We start from the raw sequence: 20918 nt of genomic DNA on the forward strand, positions 1-20918 counted from the left end.
GAGGCGGTGGTGCTCCCCCATTCCCCCCCCCCGGCTCAGCAGCTACCTGGGTTGCATGGGCCCGGTATTTTTTTGGTGGCGTCTGTCGCGGCGGCTGCAGGCGCTGGCTGCACCGCAGCCAGTCCCTGAGCCGTCGCCACCGGCCGCTCCCGCCAGTGTGGGGCGGCGGGCGATGTGTGGTGTCAGCGGGCGGTGTGGCGGTGGCGGCGCTGGAGCATGCGCGGCCACCAGCTGCCGCCGCCGCTCCCGGAGCTGGGGTCGGCGGCTGCTGCTGGCGTTGTGGGGCGGTAGCAGAGGTTGTGTGTAAGTGGCCCGGCGTCAGCTGCCTCTGGCGGCTGCTCCTGCATGTGCGGGGCAGCAGCGAGACGTCTTGTCGCTGGATCCTCCGAGGCGGCGACCTGGCCTTTCCAAGGCGAGGCAGGTAATGGCGGCAGGCAGCCGCATGCTGCCAAATGCGGAGGGGGGGGCAGATCGGGAGGCGCTTCGCGCTTGCAGATTGGGTCCTCCGATTGTCAGTCCGGGGGAAGAGGCCTATCGGCACCCTTCCTCATCCAGGACAGGGCCCGCCGACGGAGCCCTTACTGTTTTATTTTATCAGCTCCGCAAGGAGCGGTTAAAGATGTGATTTTATGTGTTGCAACTCCCGGAGCCTGTTTGCGGAGAGTGTCAGTCTAGAAATCATTGTATAGATAAATTAAAACAACACTAAGAATAGACAGAAAAATATACCACCAGCTTGAGAAAGCAAGCCAAGTTCCTAAGAACCTCTGTAGCAAGTGATTATACATTCTGCATCAACACAAATACAGTATGTGTCACACCCCCGCTGCTGCCTCTGGGCTTCCCGGGGTTGCCGGAGCAACCAGGGTCAACAGCCCAGCCAGATCTGAGTAATGAGATGGACCCGGGGGAGGGATGTTCCCGGCAGCTGGCAGATAACAGACCTCAACAGGAGGAGACCTCAGACCCAGAAGAAGTGGCTGTACGTTTGAGACGAAGCCAAAGGGTAGGGCTGACAGAACGCAGAAGGAGTCAGAGATTGCAGGCGAGCTGTCAGAAGCGATGGGGTTCAGCTGGACTCACATCGGGAGAGGAGGGCTGAGTCATCCTGCAGGTGCAGCTCATTAGATGGGCTGCATTTAGGGAGACCGAAACAGCTAGTCAGCGTGGAAGCAATCTCTGCGACTACCCCCTGGACCAGCTCTGCTATCGTGACGTGCTGCTTAATCCTTGACCCCCCTGGCTTCGGACCTGACGACAGCTTTTGGTAAAGTGATTTGGCATGGTTAACCCTTGGACTTTCTGGACTCAGACCTTCGGACTGTTTGACTACTCTTTGCCTGGCTCTACGTTGTTCTTATTAGCTCCCGGTGACTTGGACTGAACGTTATCTCCATCTGGGCTGGCCGCCCAGGCCTCACCGAGGCAGCTGCTACTGGGTGTGGCCAGCTAGGGCAGCATAGTATGTGTCAAAGCCTGAATGGGATAAAACTAGCATGTCAAAAGCATCTGTCAGAAGATGACTAGAAAACTATGGAGTATATTCACAGTTCACAGTTCATAGTATATTCACACTAGTCACCTCTGGAACACAATTGCTATGTTCCATGTGTGTACTTTCCTGTCGTGTATACATACTAGTTCACAGGACTGCATCAATATTCATGTTTAAGCTGTATGTCAAGTAACTATGTCCCACAGAAACCCAGCTTCAGAACAAAAAGCATGTCATCAGATGAAGCAACAACATGGAGACTGTAGTTTGGTGAAAGCAAGCCTCCCGATCCCTTGGTACCTGTTTATTTATACATTCCTGCAGACCACCTGGTGAAAGCTCAGTGGCTCATTCTTGTTGCAACAAGGTGGAGACCCTGTGACCTGGTCAGGCAGGTAGCTCGTGTCTTATGCATGCCATTTTATTATGTGGTTAGTTTCACCGCCTGTTCTAAGGCATGCAGGGTCCTTATATGGCCAGATTACTTAGGTGGTCTGTCGAGGGCAAAAGTGCAGTGTGGGCTCATCATTTCCTGGTATGGTTTGCCAGTCCCAGATAATGAGTCCAAAGTGCACCTACATCTCCCCCTTTTTGTTTTGCAAGAGCTTATAAGCATATAGGTTCTGTTTTCCGAATTATCCTGGCCCCAAGGGGCATCCCTTGAGGCACAGGGACAAGAGGTTAGGAATGCATTGCACCAGACTGCAGCCAAGAATTTTAGGGTTTTCGCAAACGTTTTCCCAAATTCCAATAAAACAATCACGACAGAATTAGCATTAAGTGAAGCAATTATGGCAACCACCAAAATTTTCTGGGGATTTCTCAAGCTGTTCCTTCTCCGGGAGGGAGAGGGCTACTCCTCATTTTTTTTTTCAAGGCTAGCTAAACTATGGGGAAAACTGATACAGGCACAATGCAATAGACAGTGAGTTGAAATACAGGGCACAATACAATTTGGAATACAGACAATGAATCAAAGTACATGACTGGCATGGCATAGTACATTTGAGACAATACAGCTTGAAAAACTTGGTTGAAGGATCCTTTTTGAGAGAGAGATGTCTGGGTTCAGCATACAAGTTGATCTTTCTCCCCCCCCCCCCCCTTATGACTGAAATGGCAGGGGAAGAGGCGGTGAAGGCACTAATCCAGGGTGTCAGAGGGTCATAGAGCAGGAGCTGGGGTAAACAGCAAGTGTCAGAAGTTCACCAGCAGGTGAGCTGGGGCGGAAAGTACAAAGCAGCAGGTCACAACATCCACAGGAAACGCAGGCAGAGGATCGCTGTAGCAGAAATCCATACTGGACTTATGGGTGACAGAACAGAAACATACCCTTTCCCCCCAGGTTAGCAATGGCACCAGACGGTGCCAAGTAGACCGGTCCGGCAGCAATCTGTAAAAGACCTTTGGTAAAGGAAGCACAAAATGGGCATGAAAGTGATGACCAAGGCAGATGTTGGGGCTACATTTGAGCCCAAAAGAGGCGACAAATTTAAGTAATTGTACACAAATAAGGCTTTAGAGACCAAGCTGGCACTCTTTTCAATTAATTTTAAAAGAAGTGTTTTAAAGGAGTGATTTGCCAAGCGCCAACAAGAGTTTGAAAAACAATTGCTCACCTAGTTTTGCCTCCATCCAAAAAGACTGTAGGGGCATTGGCCAAGGGAATAGGAGATTGAAGACATTCAAAGCTGACAAAGCTACTAGAGAAAATAAGCAATCAAGGATCTTTTAAGGAAATGGAATAAAACTGGCTCCACAAAATCAGCAAGGGCACATTGCAGCAAAAGAGAATTTTTAAAGGCTAGTGAAAAGGCTTGCTTTGTTAAAGGAACTACAATATTGGTCAGGTCACAGGCACCACAGATAAGGACACGTTTATGACCCAAAGATGAGATAAGAGATCTAGCAGCGAGGTGTGACTGCCACTTGGAGTGTGTGGACAGAAACCATTCCAGAAAATAGCAATAATTGAAATCCTTGATATAATGGAGGGATACAATCAACAAACGTCTGACACACTAAGCGTGAAACTTGATCAAAGGCACATCTAGGGGCTTTTTGCACGCCTTCAAAATCGCACAATGGTTGCCAATTGAAAACGCTATTGATTTGCCATAACGCACAACGTCGTTGACAATCTGCAACACTCCTGAAACCGATCTGCAAAAAGCACTTCGTTGTAGCGCTTTTAGGGAAATCCCAAAAAGTGGATTCACCCTCCGGAAAGCGCTACACTCTTGCAACCAATCTGCAACACTAGCGAAAAAGACCTGTGCGTTAACACTGGCCGGACGGAGACGGCCGGCCAAAGCGCGTGGGGAGGAGCCTCAAGGTCACCCGTAGGCCGGCTGCTCCTGTGGAGGAACCACCCGCTGCAGAGGATCCCGGAGAGGGCACCTCGTCGACCGTCCAGCCTCCTCCCCAGGTCCAGCAACGCGGTGCGGACCTCATCACGCTGGACCTGCTTGCCCTCGTTCCTGGTGAGCCAAACGACATATCGCAGCAGACGCCCCTTGCCTCCGGTAAGCACTTCTAATTTTGTACAAATGTGTGTTCTGACGTTTAGGAATCGTTTTCTCGTGTATTCGTTGCAACGCATAATATGCTAGGCTGTTTGTAGACTGCTTGCTATGGTAGCTATTTGAAACGGTTATGTTTAACCAACAACCCCAAAAGATTTGCAGCATGCCTCAGCTATAGGCCTTCTGCAGTACTTTGGTGCTAGAGATTCCAGAGGGTGAGCATGCATGAACTGTTCCTTTCTAACCATAACTGCAGGACAATGTCACAAACCACTAACCATGTGCTCCCTAGGCATTGTTGAGAGTCTTGCTGTGAAAATACGCAAACAAACACTAACCATGTGCTCCCTTTGCATTGTTGAGAGTCTTGCTGTGAAAATATGCAAACAAAAAAGCCCACCATGGGCACCATGGTCGGTGTTGGTTGTATCAATGGCACTAACAGTTCTGTTTCTCATTTTTACCAACAGAGGTTCTTTCGGATGAGGAGGAACCACCCCCGGGTCCTGCCAGCCCACCACCTAGAGGTGCGCTCCCAGCAGAGGAGAGGCTTATGAGGGAACGCACCCGGCTGAGGCGCGTCTCCCTCTTGACCAACGTGGGCCAGAGCCTCCTGGAACACTGCCAGGAGGAGACACGGCGTGCTGCAGCCGCCGACCAAGCTATGCACACCCTCCAGGCCCAGGAGAGGAAAAAATTGAGGGCAATCCTAAGGGATTCGAATCAATCCCTACGCGAAAGTGTGGAGGAGGTGCGCCAAATAAGGAGACTAATGGAGAGGGCGGTCCTGGTCATGGAAACGGCCAACCCGCCACAAATCACTGTCAATGTTCCCCCCCACCAACACCAACACCACCACCTCCACCACCCACTCCACCAACCCCCTCTCTGAATGCTGCCACCCAAACAAGAAGGAGGACTGTTCTCGGGAAGAGAACAATAAAACCAGCGGACAAGTTCTCCCCCTCCTAGTTTGGGCCAGTTTTTCTTGTTAATTTTTTCTGTGTTTGTTTTTGTTTGAAAAATAAAGTTTATATTTTTGCCTCTGTCTCTGTGTACCCTACTTTAGAATTAGGAAGGCCAAGAGCGGCCTCTCTAGTGATTGTGTTTATTCTGGTTCAGTTGTGTGGGTTGGAGGTTGGAGGGGTGTCAGTTCAAGGAGTTTTAGGAGTGTGGGGTGAAAGGTGTGCGAGTGTAAGGAGTCACACTGGAGTCTTTTTCAGAACAGTATTAATAACAATTTATTTTCAAAAAACTTTTAACAGGGGAAAACAGTAGGGAATGTAACTTGGAGCCCCACCACCACCCCCTCCCCAAGAAATCCAACTTTGTTTTTAAAAATAAATATTTTTAACAGGGGAAAAACAGCTGGGAATGTAACTTGGAGCCCCACCCCCCCTCACCAACAAAACCCAAATCAAGTTCCACTGCTCCCCTCACCAGCACCTTTCCCTCCGCCCTCTGTCATCTCCCTCAGTCTTTTGCCCAATCGGGTCACTGTGCCCCTGACTTTCCTCCTGAAGAGGTCTTCCTCCTCCTTCTTCTTCACTGTGTGGGGAGGAAAAACAGGTACACATTAGTGCCACAGATATTTTTTAAACTGGAGTTTACATGGATACAGTTTTTAGTGACATTAGCTACAGTATGCGGAGAGTTGGGCGGTGGGGAACATAACCTACGTTCTTCCTCCTCCCTCTGCTGCCTCTGCCTCTCCAGCTCCCCTCTAAGGTCAGCCACTTCTGCCTGCCCTGCAAATGGGTTAAAAACAAATGGTAAGCCATATATATAGGCTAAAGTGACACAACCCACACCCAAGCACAGGTGCAGTACTCACAGTCCCTCCGCTATTGCTCTACGAGCCACTCCAAGGATGCCAGCCTGGCCTCCATGCTCCGCATCCTGGCCTCCATTGTGTCTGCTATAGAAATCAAATAAAATGAATTCAATCACACTTCTAATAAGAGCATCACAGCAGGCTCCCTTATGGCTTCCTGGGGGTACACACACATGGGTCTCCCTTAAAGAATTATAGCTCTCACCTGCAGCCTGTGCTGAGGTGGAAGGCCCCTCTTCCTCCTCTTCCTCACGCTCAACGACTTTGGCCTCTGCTAGTTTTGCAGGAGATTGTGTGGCTGAGCGAAGTAAAAAAGAATTCACAACTCAAAGCACGCAAACCAAAGATAATACACAGATGGCCACACCACAATACACCATAATACAAAGATGGCCACACCACAATCAGAGCCAAAGTGCATTGCCAAAGTGGTTTGACAGTACTGGCTGGCGATGTCAGCAGGAATTGACAGCATCTTAATGCTTTCTCAAATATAATGGAAACAGTAGGGGAAAGAGGCATCTAGACATTCAATGCATGCTTTAGGGTAAAAGATTAAACATAACGAAGGCAGCACTCACCCATATGTCGCCTCATCTCCAGGGGGGGCTTCCCAGCCTTCTCCCAGATCTTCACCATGAGATCGTGGAAGACTGTTCTTCCACTGGGCTGTGGAACCCCCCCCCCCACTGCTCTATACTATTAAGGAAGTCGAGCTTGATCCGCTTGAATTTTGTCCGGACCTGCTCCCAGGTCCGGACGTAGCCCCTCTCCTCCATCCTAGATGCCAACACCTGGTAAGCACCCTTGGTGTGGCAGTGGGTGCTGGCCATAAGGCGGCCAACGCTTTTTGACTGGAGCACCAGCTCCAAAAGTGCCTCAGCCTCGGCGCCCTGCCAGAAGGAGCCCTTCCGTGGCTTCGGCATCTTTGGAAAGACGGTTAGGCAACGAATATGCGTTGCTCCCATCGGCCCCCCCAATTTTAAATGTATCAAAGCTGCCCACCAATGAAATTATTCCTTGGAACATAAGTGGCTTGATCCTCCAGTTTGACAGGGGTCGCCAATACTTCCTGGCTACCCGCCTCCCCAAACTTTCCCTGTTCAGCGCTTCCGTATTGTGTTTGTCAATTTCAGCGGGGAGTTAGCATTTAGGTCTGTCAAAGTGCTTTTGGACCAGAGAATCGCCGTTTTTTTGCCGGCTAAATAGACAAACCGCACAAGACAAGGTTAAACAAAGAACATAAAACTTTATTTAACACCGGAGTAGAAAACACGATCAAACACGTCTCCTATTTCTGTAAAGGTGACTGGCTATAGCGTCCCGAACCTTGCACCCCTCCGCATAGATCCTTTTTTTCCTGGGTTCAGGGATGTCTGCTGTATCCTCAAGGACTAGAGGTTCTGGTTCAGCCACAGGGAAGGGGATGTTATGTCCCTTGTCCTCGCAGATGTTGTGCAAAATGACACATGCGATGACCAACGGAGTCACATTGTCTATATGCACATGGAGTCGTGACATCAAGCAACGGAACCGAGACTTCAAACGGCCAAAGGCACGCTCCACGACATTCCTTGCCCGGGAGTGACTGAGGTTGTAGTAGCTCTGCACGTTTGTCCTTGGCCGCTTATAGGGAGTCATGAGCCAGCGGCGTAATGGGTAGGCTCCATCCCCGAGCACCAACGCCGGTACACGCACGCCCTCAATGGTGGCGGTGGGGTTTCCGGGAACAAAGACCCCTTCGTCCATGGTTTTCCTGAGGTTCGATTCCCTGAAAACAAGGGCATCATGCCTCCTCCCACTCCACCCTACCTCGGCATCTATAAACCGTCCGGAGAAGTCCACAGTTCCTTGCAGGAGAACAGAACAAAAGTCCTTCCTGTTCCCGTACTCCTTTATGCTTCCCTCGGGTGCACGGATAGGGATGTGGCTTCCATCGACGGCTGCAAAACAATGCGGAAATCCAAGCCTGGAAAACCCGTCCATACTCTGAAATAAGGGAAAGAAAAGAATAGAAACCATGGCATGTTAGCGTGGGGTGCATCGCGTATTCGTTGCTCACCTGTCAAACAAGAAAAAAAATTTAAAGGGCAAAGGGGATAGAATAACACTCACCGCTCCAAGCCGGTCTCCGAGGCACACCACTTTGCTGTACAATTCCGCCTCCATGGCGAGGCAGAACTCCAGCAGGATCTCGCCAACCGTTGTGACTCCTAATCCGAATTGCTGGGCTACTATCCGGAAGTACTGCGGGGTGGCCAAGTACCACAAGGCGGCTGCCACCCTTTTTTCCACTGGAACAGGGCGCCACATGCCAGTTACTTGCCTTTCCATGCGGCCACGGAGAGCCTCCACGATTTCAAAAAATGTTCCCCTCGACATTCTGAAGTTGGCAATCCAGTGGTCATCATCCCAGTGAGACCACACAAAATTTTCCCACCAGTCAGCGGATCTTTCGTCCACCCAGAACTGTCTGGGGAACCGGACCTCTGCCAGAGCTTGCCAGCGTTTCTTAGCCGCCATGAGTGCCCTTAGAGAACGTCTTCTACTGGTGGTCATCCTTCTGGCCATATGTTGTTGGTAGTCCTCGATAACAGACCTCCTATGCGACACGGTGGTATGGATACGCTGGACTACCGCAAGCATCTGACCCAACAATCTTAACACCGCCCGTGGCGCCACGGGCGCCACAGACTAAATAAAACGCTAAGGGGTTCTAGGGCGGGATGTGTCCGTGATGAGGAAGGGTCCGGGTTGGACCCTTCCTCTGGACAGACAATCGGAGGGACCAATTGGCAGGCGCGCAGCGCCTGCCAATTGGTCCCTCCGAATCCCAGCTCCAGGAACTGCGAGCCGCGCGCAGCGCGGCTCGCAGTTGCTCCTTTGCCGCTGACCTCACGCATCGGAGGCGCAAAGCGCCTCCGATGTGTCAGGCCGCCGGGCAGGGAGCCCCTGGCAGCCGCGCAGAGCGCGGCTGCCGGGGGCTCCCTGCCCGGCGGCCTGACGCGGCGAGAGGTGCCCCGGCAGTCGCGCGGAGCGCGGCTGTCGGGGGCTCGCTGCCCAGGGGCCGCCGCCTCACAGAGCTGCCGAGAAAAAACCGCCGCCCGACAGAACCTCTCAAAAAACGCCGCCCGACGGATCCCCGAGCCCCAGCACCAGCCGCGTCCCCCAAGGCCGAAGAAAACCAAGCGTCGGGCAAGGGGCTGCCCAGCAGGCGCCTCTCCGGGGCCGCGTCTCCTCGCCCACGCTGCCTCACAGAGCCGCCGAAAACAAACCCCGCCCGACGGAGAACAACGAAACAGGAAGTGCCTTGCGCCCTTCCCGCGGCTGGATCCCCGAGCTCCAGCAGCAGTGGCGTCCCCCATAGAAAACCAGCAGAGAGGCGTCGGGGAAGGGGCTGCCCAGCCGCCGCCTCTCCGGGCCCGCGTCTCCTCGCCCACGGACCTTCGCCTCCACCCACGGCGCGACGAGCGGACCTCAGTGACGGAGTCCGAGCTGCCTTCCCGCAGCCGGACCCACCAGCCCCAGCAGCAGCAGCAGCTACGTCCCCCGAGCCAGCCAACAGCCGCTGAGAAGCCTCGGCGAGGGGGCTGGCCAGCAGGCGCCTCTCTGGCCCGTGTCTACTCCATGGTGCCCGGCCTCCTCGGCCACGCCCGCGCCTTTAACGGCCAGGAACAGCGCGAAGCCGGTGAGTAAACCTCGCGTTCTCACTCGCCTTCGGAAAGAGGACTGCGGCGCCGCTTTTCGGGGGGAGGCTCTAGGACAGGGGGTGGGTGGGACTGTGTCCCTTACCCTTCCCCCTTCTCCCCTTTCAAAGCCCCTTTTTATAAAGGGGCTTTGAAACTAGTTTAAAAATAATCCTCTCCATTGCAACGTTAACCTGTGCGGCGGCCAGGAGGCTATGCAAACACAAGAGTGAGGCCGACCACGTGTCTGCCTAGGTGCATATAAGCAGGTAATCTGTGGGCGTGTACTGTGGGCGGGCATTCACCAATCAAACATATCAATGCATCAACCTCTAGTTCATAGAAAACAATAGAAAACCCGTTCCGAGGGCGCCAATGATTTAACGATGATTCGTTGCTACGGGGTTTTCGGGGTTTTTTTTAAAAAAAGGGGAACCCCACCTATTTTGGCTTCTGGGTGGAGGTCAAAGGTGTCCCTGCAGTTTGATTGCCGGCCACGGGAGGCCAGAAGCGCTAAAAAGGGACCTCCTTTGTGGCGATAAGACGGAGACCGGAAGCCTGTGGGTAACGAAACTGACGAGAAGTGAAAGTGCCAAATTCCGCAAAAACCGCAGCTGTGCGTTACGGGCAATTTTCGCTAGTTAAAGTAGCGATTTCACAAACGGCAACCAAATAGCCACTTTGAACTCTGTGCGAAATGGCCCCTAGTTTCTGGGGTAGGGACAATAGGATCCCCAGGGCTTTCCAAAGAGTAAGGAGATGAGAGGGAAAGAAGAGCACATCCAAGTAATCGTGCCTGGAAGTTGCTGTAAAGCAACAAGAGTGCGAGGTTTTGATCTAAAGAGGAAGTTTGGTAATGCAATGAAACATGAGAAACAAGGATCCGTGATATCTTCAAAATACCAAAAAAGAGGTTAGCAAAACAAAAGTTTGTCTTGAAACAAAAAAAAATTCTTCATTTTGTTTTAGAATGCCAATATGATATCAGCACATACAAGCATTTCACCCAGGTATTTCCCTAAATGTGAATGTTACACAGATAGACTGCCTTTGATTGAGGAAGCTCTACTTTGCGTCATAATAGCTTTTCAATGTATACACTTCCAAACTACTAACCAGAAAGTCTTAAGACAGAACTCCCCCCTTCTTGAAGTGGGGCAGTAAACAAAAGCTAAAGTTCTCCCTGGGCTGGAAACAAAGGATCATTCCTGTGCTTTGTAAATCCTTTTAGTTATCTAGATTTGTGGGTGATGGGGGATAGAGCAAGACATGATTCATCAGGTTGTTCAGGTTTCTAACTGAGTTCCTAGCATAGGAACTGGAAAGAGAGCCTGATTCCAAATTGCTCAACAGCACTCCTGCTGCTGCAGTTGGAGTCTCCACCAATTACAGGGAAATTTAAAATCTGAAAATTTCCTTAGGTGGCTAATCATCAAAACCATTAAAACATTTTTGAAATATATTTTATAAGTCAATTGAAAACAATTGAGTAAAACAGAAACATGTAAAGCACACAAATAAGAAAAGGGGTTCATTGAGGGAAAGGCAAATACAACAGTTCAGTTTGAATCCACTGGCATATGCAGTGATTGAGGGGAACAAGCAAATCTATTTGGGAATGGAATACCATCATGTTGGTGTCACAACTGAGAAGATCCTTTCACAGGCTGCCCACTCATCTAACATCAGATGGTGAGGGTGCTCAAGCAAGTACCCTAAAATACTAATGCAGACTGGTTTAATGCATATAGCTTCTAAAATGCCTGCATATAAGAACAAGACCGTAGAAACCTGTACAGAGATGAAAAAAAAGACCTGATCCACAAAATCTTGCCAAAGCACATTGTGTAGAAAAGAAGAATGCTGAAAAGCTAGAGAAAAGGCATACTTTGTAAGAGGAATAGAAATGTTTATAAGGTCAGTGATTAAGAAGTAGTGTTACCCGATGAAGAACCTTTGCAAGCATCTGGAGAGGGGACAATGATATCCCCCAGGGCTTTACCCTGAGTCAAGAAGATTAGCTTGGTAGGCACCTATGCCAACGTCCTGGCAAGATTTTATCATATGCAATATCTGGATCATGGCCCAAACCCTGAATAATGCACCAGCATTGTGAAGTACAGTTTTCTTTAGCTAATTTCTTGAGCAATTCAGCTTGGACTTCCTGATTATTGATCTGTGCCTCTGTAAGGTGCTTGATGAAATCAAGAAGGAATTCAGAGACTTTTTGCCTAAGATTAGAAAAAGAGAACTTTCCAGAGATAGGATCCTTTTGAAAATCATGCAGAGCTGCCTCTGAGACAACATTCAAAGCAGCTTGAGGAAGAACGATTTGAATTTCAGAGATAGCAGATTGCCCAGACCCATAAAGTTGATCAGGTATATATGTACCTTCAGATGCAGCACCAAGAGTAAGGCATTCATTGTGGGACTCAAACATGCCTTGTACAGAAGAACTTTGAATTCCCATATCAACAATAGCCCTATGAGATTCATGAAGAATTCTTTAAGAAAGAGATTGTTACTCAACTATATTCTGTCCTGGGGCATTTTGTCTGTCAGTCTGAATTACAGGACTGACTGCTAACATCTCATCATGTTCAATAGTGACCTCTGGGTCTGCTGTTTGAGAAAGTTCTTTCTGGGGAGCTTCCTTGAGAGAGATGCAATGAGGAACTGGAGAGAAAGTCTCCTTATTTGGAAGCACAGAAGACTGAAAAGACGGGGGTGAAGGAAAGAGAGACAAGGCCGGCAAAGCTGGATAGATCAGAGGAAGAGCAGGAATGCAGTCTAGACCATCTTTAGGAAGGAGAGAGGCAGAAGGAGAAAAAGAACCAATACAATCAATAGCATTACGACACTGAAACCAGGTTTGAAGTACGCCAATTGAGGCACCGGGTTTGCTGTGTAAGGCCTTTCCTATTTTTTCCCAGTCACTAATCTTGAGTGAGCCCTTTACCGGATACCAGGGACATTGAAAATAAATAGTCTCTAGTAATCCTTGAATGTCTTGGTCAGAAATGGACCTGCCACTCTTCTGACATAAAGACTGTAACTCACGAACATGTTTCCTCATATCTGAATATGGTAATGGTTCCCAATCCATCACCACCTCCCCGGCAGCGTTTGGCAGGTGCCGGGTGATAGGAAATAAGCCGGGTGACTCCGCTGCCCATTCCTCATCATGCAAGGAAAGTTACCCTAACTTTCTTGCTTGTGGCACCCCCTCCAGAACAACCCCTCGAAATCCTGAGACCCCACTTCCCAGAGGTCCAGGAGGTCCCAGAGCCATAGGGATTACTGCAGGGAGGAATGCGGGGTAGGGAGGAGGGGCAGCCTCCACAACATCGGGTTTAACCAACGAGGCTTGGGGTATCAGAACGCTCAGCGCCTTTTTTACTCCATAGGAGCAAAAACTGAATAGACGCTCTTGGTTCTCGTTTCAAGCCTTCCCCAATCCTTTCCCAATCTTTTACATTCAGAATACCCTTGAGCAGGATACCATGGGCATTGATATTCAATTTCTTGTAAAAGAACTATGAGGTCTGTCACTGAAACAATTTCTCCGCAATTCTGTCCAACTAATTTCTGAAGCTCTTCCGCGTGCTGCTGAACTTCCCGAGAAGGACCTGTCCCCATACTCACAAATTAAGGGAGCCGAAGCTGAGGGAGCTGAAGCTGAAGTGCGCACCAAGACTCTTCCAGTCGGGAGTAGGAGATGATGGGATCTGGATTCCGTTGGGGTCACCAGATGAAGCAATGACACGGAGACTGTAGTTTGGTGAAAGCAAGCCTCCCGATCCCTCGGGACCTGTTTATTTATACATTCCTGCAGACCACCTGGTGAAAGCTCAGTGGCTCATTCTTGCTGCAACAAGGTGGAGACCCTGTGACCTGGTCAGGCAGGTAGCTCGTGTCTTATGCATGCCATTTTATTATGTGGTTAGTTTCACCGCCTGTTCTAAGGCATGCAGGGTCCTTATATGGCCAGATTACTTAGGTGGTCTGTCGAGGGCAAAAGTGCAGTGTGGGCTCATCATTTCCTGGTATGGTTTGCCAGTCCCAGATAATGAGTCCAAAATGCACCTACAATCAGAAAGGACTATTTCTTTGGATATAGAATAGTTGACAGGCAATATCCGTTTGTTTTATAAGTCCTACCTGTGGGGACTGCAATAACAGCTTATACGCTGAATCGGAATGAGTTGTATATCTCTGAAAGCGAGCCTGTATTGAATGGGAATGTATCAGCAATTTTTTTAACATTCATAGCCATGCAAGATAAAGAACTGGATGTATTTTATTTACTTAGAACATTTCTAGGCAGTTTTTCCACAAACTGACTTGCAATGAAGTATGGCAAAATAAAACGCAAAATACATACACAAGGCCTATGAACTGTAATAGCATTCAGTAACTTCTACCTCACCCTAATCAGATGGGCCAAATGCCAGCTGGAATTGTAACATCTTACAACCCATTCTCAAAGCAGCTGAAGAGCTGCAGCCTCGAACCTGAGGAACAGTAATTCCACAACTGCCCCATCAGCTATGACTTTTTACTCCCTCATTCCTAAAACGTAACACTGGAGAAGGTTCAGTAAGTGCAGCTGGCACAGAGCTATTAGTAGAAGTACTCTCAAAGGCAGAGATCTCCACAACATGTGGTTCATCTCGCACAGGTAGTTCATAAGCTACCAATAGTTTGCTGCCAACTGCCCTAGAAAACCCACAAAAAGATCTGTCCAAGCATAAGGTTATTTTGTACAATTTTCTTCTGTACTAGCGTCACTTCTGGTGCTATTCCTAGTCTCTATTCTGTTTCTAGGACAGAAAAGTTGTTAACAATCCAGGGTATGTTGTGTGGAAGCAATTAGTGATAGTCATTATTTCCAAGCAGATTTCATTTTTTTTTTAAGAAGAGAAGAAGAAGAAGAGTTGGTTCTTATATGCCGCTTTTCCCTACCCAAAGGAGGCTCAAAGCGGCTTACAGTCGCCTTCCCATTCCTCCCCCCACAACAGACACCCTGTGGGGTGGGTGAGGCTGAGAGAGCCCTGATATCACTGCCCGGTCAGAACAGTTTTATCAGTGCCGTGGCGAGCCCAAGGCCACCCAGCAGGTTGCATGTGGGGGAGCGCAGAATCGAACCTGGCATGCCAGATTACAAGTCCGCACTCCTAACCACTACACCAAACTGGCTCTCTTAAGTTTGACCTCTGCTGGAAAACCCCAGGCCATCAAGACTTTTAAAAAAGTTAAAACCAGTACATGGCAGCCCAAGCCCAATCCTAAAACACTGACACCAGGAAATCTCAGAAGGAGTTCAAAGTGTAAGTAAGGTTATAAACATAAATAACCAGACATAATTACTATGGCTGGTCCTCCTTGCTGGCTGGCTGTCTCACACATCAATAATTTTGAGCAGCAATTCTCCACTCACCATTCTCCTGCCATCCTCTCCCATTCACCCTGCTAGCACTCCTTGTGCGTCAAACATCTACCCGCCCTGCCCCCCCAATCATACAGGTTTATTAGACATTATATTAAACATGAAGAGTGATCTGGTAGTATTCACAACTCCCTTAAAGGAGCATATCTGCACAGCCATTAGATGACCTCTCCCTGTGTGACTAAGGGTTGCCAACAACCTCTGGAGGATATGTCCTTAAATATGTGGAAATGGGTAGATAAAGTTTTTTGTGACAGAGGAAAATAATATCACCTGGTAAATAATTTTCTATTACACCTTTAGTAAGGAGAGGAGACATATTATTCACCAGGCTGTTAGCAACCCTAGTTTGAATCGAAAACACTGCAGGAGCTCTAAGAAGCCTATTTGGATGAACAGAGAACTTCAAGAGGAACTAAGAAAGAAAAGGAAAATGTTCAGGAAATGGAGGGAAGGACAGAGCTCTAAAGAAGAGTACCTACAGGTTACTAGGCACTGTAGATCAATCATCAGAAAGGCCAAAGCTGAGAGTGAGCTAAGATTGGCCAGGGAAGCCCATTGTAACAAGAAAAGATTTTTCACTTATGTGAGGAGCAAACGTAAAGTAAAGGAGGCAATAGGCCCGCTGTTGGGTGCGGATGGACAAACTCTAACGAAAGATGCAGAGAAAGCAGAAAGGCTTAGTGCCTATTTTACATCTGTTTTTTCCCACAGGTCAAAGTGTTTAGGCACATCTAGAGATGGCTGTAGCCAAAGGATAGTGTCTGGGTGGCAGGTTAACATGGATAGAGAGGTGGTCGAGAGGCATTTAGCTGCACTGGATGAGTTCAAATCCCCTGGTCCAGATGAAATGCACCCGAGAGTACTCAAAGAACTTTCCAGAGAACTTGCACAGCCCTTGTCCATCATCTTCGGGACCTCTTTAAGGACTGGAGATGTCCCGGAGGACTGGAAAAGAGCAAACGTTATTCCGATCTTCAAAAAAGGGAGGAAGGATGACCCGGGAAACTACAGACCAGTGAGTCTGACCTCTGTTGTGGGGAAGATAATGGAGCAGATATTAAAGGGAGCGATCTGCAAACATCTGGAGGACAATTTGGTGATCCAAGGAAGTCAGCATGGATTTGTCTCCAACAGGTCCTGCCAGACCAACCTAGTTTCCTTTTTTGACCAAGTAACAGGTTTGCTGGATCGGGGAAATTCGGTTGATGTCATTTACTTGGATTTTAGTAAAGCTTTTGACAAGGTTCCCCATGATGTTCTGATGGATAAGTTGAAGGACTGCAATCTGGATTTTCAGATAGTTAGGTGGATAGGGAATTGGTTAGAGAACCGCACTCAAAGAGTTGTTGTCAATGGTGTTTCATCAGACTGGAGAGAGGTGAGTAGCGGGGTACCTCAGGGCTCGGTGCTTGGCCCGGTACTTTTTAACATATTTATTAATGATCTAGATGAGGGGGTGGAGGGACTACTCATCAAGTTTGCAGATGACACCAAATTGGGAGGACTGGCAAATACTCCGGAAGATAGAGACAGAGTTCAATGAGATCTGAACACAATGGAAAAATGGGCAAATGAGAACAAGATGCAATTTAATAAAGATAAGTGTAAAGTTCTGCATCTGGGTCAGAAAAATGAAAAGCATGCCTACTGGATGGGGGATACGCTTCTAGGTAGCACTGTGTGTGAACGAGACCTTGGGGTACTTGTGGATTGTAAACTAAACATGAGCAGGCAGTGTGATGCAGCGGTAAAAAAGGCAAATGCCATTTTGGGCTGTATCAACAGAGGCATCACATCAAAATCACAAGATGTCATAGTCCCATTGTATATGGCACTGGTCAGACCACACCTGGAGTACTGTGTGCAGTTCTGGAGGCCTCACTTCAAGAAGGACATAGATAAAATTGAAAGGGTACAGAGGAGAGCGACGAAGATGATCTGGGGCCAAGGGACCAAGCCCTATGAAGATAGATTGAGGGACTTGGGAATGTTCAGCCTGGAGAAAAGGAGGTTGAGAGGGGACATGATAGCCCTCTTTAAGTATTTGAAAGGTTGTCACTTGGAGGAGGGCAGGATGCTGTTTCTGCTGGCTGCAGAGGAAAGGACACGCAGTAATGGGTTTAAACTTCAAGTACAACGATATAGGCTAGATATCAGGAAAAAGTTTTTCACATTCAGAGTAGTTCAGCAGTGGAATAGGCTGCCTAAGGAGGTGGTGAGCGCCCCCTCACTGGAAGTCTTCAAGCAAAGGTTGGATACACACTTTTCTTGGATGCTTTAGGATGCTTAGGGCTAATCCTGCGTTGAGCAGGGGGTTGGACTAGATGGCCTGTATGGCCCCTTCCAACTCTATGATTCTATGATTCTATGATTCTATGATTCTATGATTCTATGATTCTATGATTCTATGATTCTAATCTCGTGTTGAAGAGAGCTGAAGCCACTCAGGAGTAAACAGTAGTGTTAGATAACTTTCTTCAAATACACAATGCATGTGATATCCATACCTTTGTTGAACCCACGGGTGGATTATTCATTAAGGCCACTGGGAAGGATAATGGGGCCACCCAGAAATACTGGGGGATAGAGACAGTGGAAAACTGAATGGCGCAATGCCATGGCATCACTTCTGTATAGTGTAGTGGTTACAAGTATCAGTCTGTAAACTGGAGAACCAGGTTTAACTCCCTGCTCCTCCTCTGTGTGCAGCCAGCTGGGTGACCTTGGGCCAGTCAGTTCTCTCAGAGCTTTCTCAGCCTCACCTACTCCACAGGATGTCTGTTGTGGAGAGAGGAAGGGAAGGCCATTGTAAGCCACTGTGAGATTCCTTTCGATAGTGAAAAGCAGGATGCAAAACCCCCAACTCTTCTTCTCTACTAGAATTGCCAGCTCTGGGTTGGAGTGGAGTTTGGAGAGGCCTGTAAAAGACATGGGCCTCAGAGAACTAGACAATATGTATCATCAGATTTGGGGCAGAAATAAGCAGTTTTGAGAATGGAGTGGCTGTGAATGAGCTCTCTTTGTCCTTCAGCTCAGGTAGTTACATCAGCATGACAGCATGGTGACTGCATGGTCAAACAGTGCTGATAGATCTGCCTCTCCCTGCTTCTGCACTGCTCATACTTTGTGTTAGCACAGTATAAATACAGGGGGAAGTATTTATTTATTTATTTATTTACTTATTTATTTATTTATTTATTTATTTATGTATTTCTCATACTTATATACCGCCCTCCCCAGAGGCTCAGGGCGGTTTACATCATAACAGAGAACAATACATAAAACAGTCTGTAACATGTATAACTGATAACTAATAATTGTAACCAAAATAACAGCACAATATAACGGTATAACAATATAGTACTACAAACAGGTCCAGGGCTTATTGATGGGATTCTGAGGGGGGTGGTTTATTGATTGAATTCTGAGGGGGGGTGGGGGAGCAGGGGCCCTTGGTCGCTGTTGATTACGTCTGGTCTCAGCCAAATGCCTGGTGGAGGAGCTCCTTTTTGCAGGCCCTGCGGAACTGTTTAAGCTCCGTCAGGTCCCTGATCTCCTCTGGGAGCTCGTTCCACCAGGTAGGGGCCAGAACAGAGAATGCTCTGGCCCTGGTCGAGACCAGACGGACTTCTTTAGGGCCAAGGATCCTTAGCTGGTTGGTGGTAGTAGAGCGCAGAGCTCTTTTGGGGGCATAGGCGGGGAGGCGGTCCCTCAGGTACACTGGGCCCTGACCGCGTATGGCCTTGAAGGTAATAACCAGAACCTTTAGTCTGATCCGGAATTCAACTGGTAACCATTGCAGCTGGTGGAGAATAGGCCGGATATGAGACCTCCACGGTGTTGCTGTGAGGATCCTGGCTGCTGCATTTTGAACCAGTTGTAGTTTCCGGGTCAGGGCTGAGGGCAGGCCTGCGTAGAGTGAGTTACAGAAGTCCAGTCTAGAGGTGACCGTCGCATGGATCACTGTGGCTAGGTGTTCCGGGGCCAGGTAGGGCACTAGTAGCTTGGCTTGGCGGAGATGGTAGAATGCCAGCCGCGCTACCTTTGTGATCTGGGCCTCCATTGTGAGGGAGGCGTCCAGAATCACGCCTAGGTTCCTGGCGGAGTGAACCGTAGAGAGCTGCACGCCATCCAGGGTAGGCAGGAGCGCTTCCTCGCATGGGCCCTTCCTACCTAGCCACAGGACCTCCGTCTTTGAAGGATTGAGCTTCAGACGACTCTGCTTGAGCCATCTCGTTACTGCTTCCAGGCAGCTGGCTAATGCTTCTGGGGGAGAGTCAGGGCGGCCATCCATCAGGAGGAAGAGCTGGGTGTCATCTGCATATTGGTGGCAACCCAGCCCAAACTTCCGTACCAGTTGTGCGAGAGGGCGCATGAAGATGTTGAATAGGATAGGAGAGAGGACCGCTCCTTGTGGGACTCCACAAGTAAGTTGCCGGCGGTCTGATGTTTTCTCTCCTATTGCAACCCTCTGTCCACGATCCTGAAGGAAGGAGATCAGCCATTGAAGGGCTGTCCCTTGTATTCCAACATCGATGAGGCGGCGGGCTAGAAGCTCGTGATCGACTGTGTCGAACGCCACTGAGAGGTCTAATAATATCAGCAGTGCCGACCCGCCTCGATCCAACTGGCGACGGAGGTCGTCCATCAGGATGACTAGCTCTGTCTCTACCCCATGGCCAGGCCGGAAGCCAGACTGGGATGGGTCTAGGACCGAAGCTTCTTCCAGGTACTCCGTCAGTTGGTTTGCGACTGCCCTTTCTATCATCTTGCCCAGAAATGCTAGGTGCGAGACGGGCCTGTAGTTGTTAAGCTCTTGTGGATTTAGAGATGTTTTTTTCAACAGTGGACGTACCACAGCCTCTTTCAAACCCTCCGGGAATTCTCCTGTTGTGAGAGATAAATAATACTAGCTGTTGCTGAAACTGGACCCCCCCCCCCCACATATCTACTAGGGTGCGTCATTCTTGCACTCCATATTGGAAGAGCAGAGGTTCTTCTTGGGTGCAGCTGACCTGTGGTGAATTTCTGAGCAGAGCAGGGTTAGCAATATATTTAACATAAGGTTTATTTTCCCTCTTGGATATTTGTGCAATATGCTTCTTTTTAAGCACAAAATACTAAACCTGTGAAATTGTTCCCAACTTCATATGTGTTCTAAGTGTCTGTGAGACATGGAACCAGAAACACACTGCCCCATGCAACATTCTATAGTATATGAATTGATTTTGAATCTGTTTAGAAGGGTGGTGATTAACCAGTACTTCAAGCTACAGTGGGACTTAGAACAGAGTGAGAGGCTGAGAGAGTGAAACCTTGTCTTCTATAGAACCTTGTGTTCTATAGGGATTATTATTATTATTTGTTGTTGTTATGTGCGAAGTCGTGTCCGACCCATCGCGACCCCATGGACAATGATCCTCCAGGCCTTCCTGTCCTCTACCATTCCCCGGAGTCCATTTAAGTTTGCACCGACTGCTTCAGTGACTCCATCCAGCCACCTCATTCTCTGTCGTCCCCTTCTTCTTTTGCCCTCGATCGCTCCCAGCATTAGGCTCTTCTCCAGGGAGTCCTTCCTTCTCATGAGGTGGCCAAAATATTTGAGTTTCATCTTCAGGATCTGGCCTTCTAAAGAGCAGTCAGGGCTGATCTCCTCTAGGACTGACCGGTTTGTTCGCCTTGCAGTCCAAGGGACTCGCAAGAGTCTTCTCCAGCACCAGAGTTCAAAAGCCTCAATTCTTTGACGCTCGGCCTTCCTTATGGTCCAACTTTCGCAGCCATACATTGCAACTGGGAAGACCATAGCCTTGACTAAACGCACTTTTGTTGGCAGGGTGATGTCTCTGCTTTTTAGGATGCTGTCTAGATTTGCCATAGCTTTCCTCCCCAGGAGCAAGCGTCTTTTAATTTCTTTGCTGCAGTCCCC

The 20918-nt window shown here is 48.9% G+C and overlaps 1 protein-coding gene across 1 annotated transcript; it reads left to right on the plus strand.

Moving 5' to 3' along the window:
- Nucleotides 1-2847: 2847 nt before the first annotated feature.
- Nucleotides 2848-5062, plus strand: LOC143831172 (uncharacterized). The gene is made up of 3 exons (XM_077324247.1): nucleotides 2848-2860; nucleotides 3796-4020; nucleotides 4491-5062. Exons 1-3 carry the CDS (start codon nucleotides 2848-2850, stop codon nucleotides 4910-4912), a joined length of 660 nt encoding a protein of 219 aa, XP_077180362.1. The 3' UTR covers nucleotides 4913-5062.
- Nucleotides 5063-20918: the final 15856 nt, after the last annotated feature.

This window comes from Paroedura picta, chromosome 3 (genome assembly GCF_049243985.1).
Source record: "Paroedura picta isolate Pp20150507F chromosome 3, Ppicta_v3.0, whole genome shotgun sequence".
NCBI lineage: Eukaryota > Metazoa > Chordata > Lepidosauria > Squamata > Gekkonidae > Paroedura > Paroedura picta.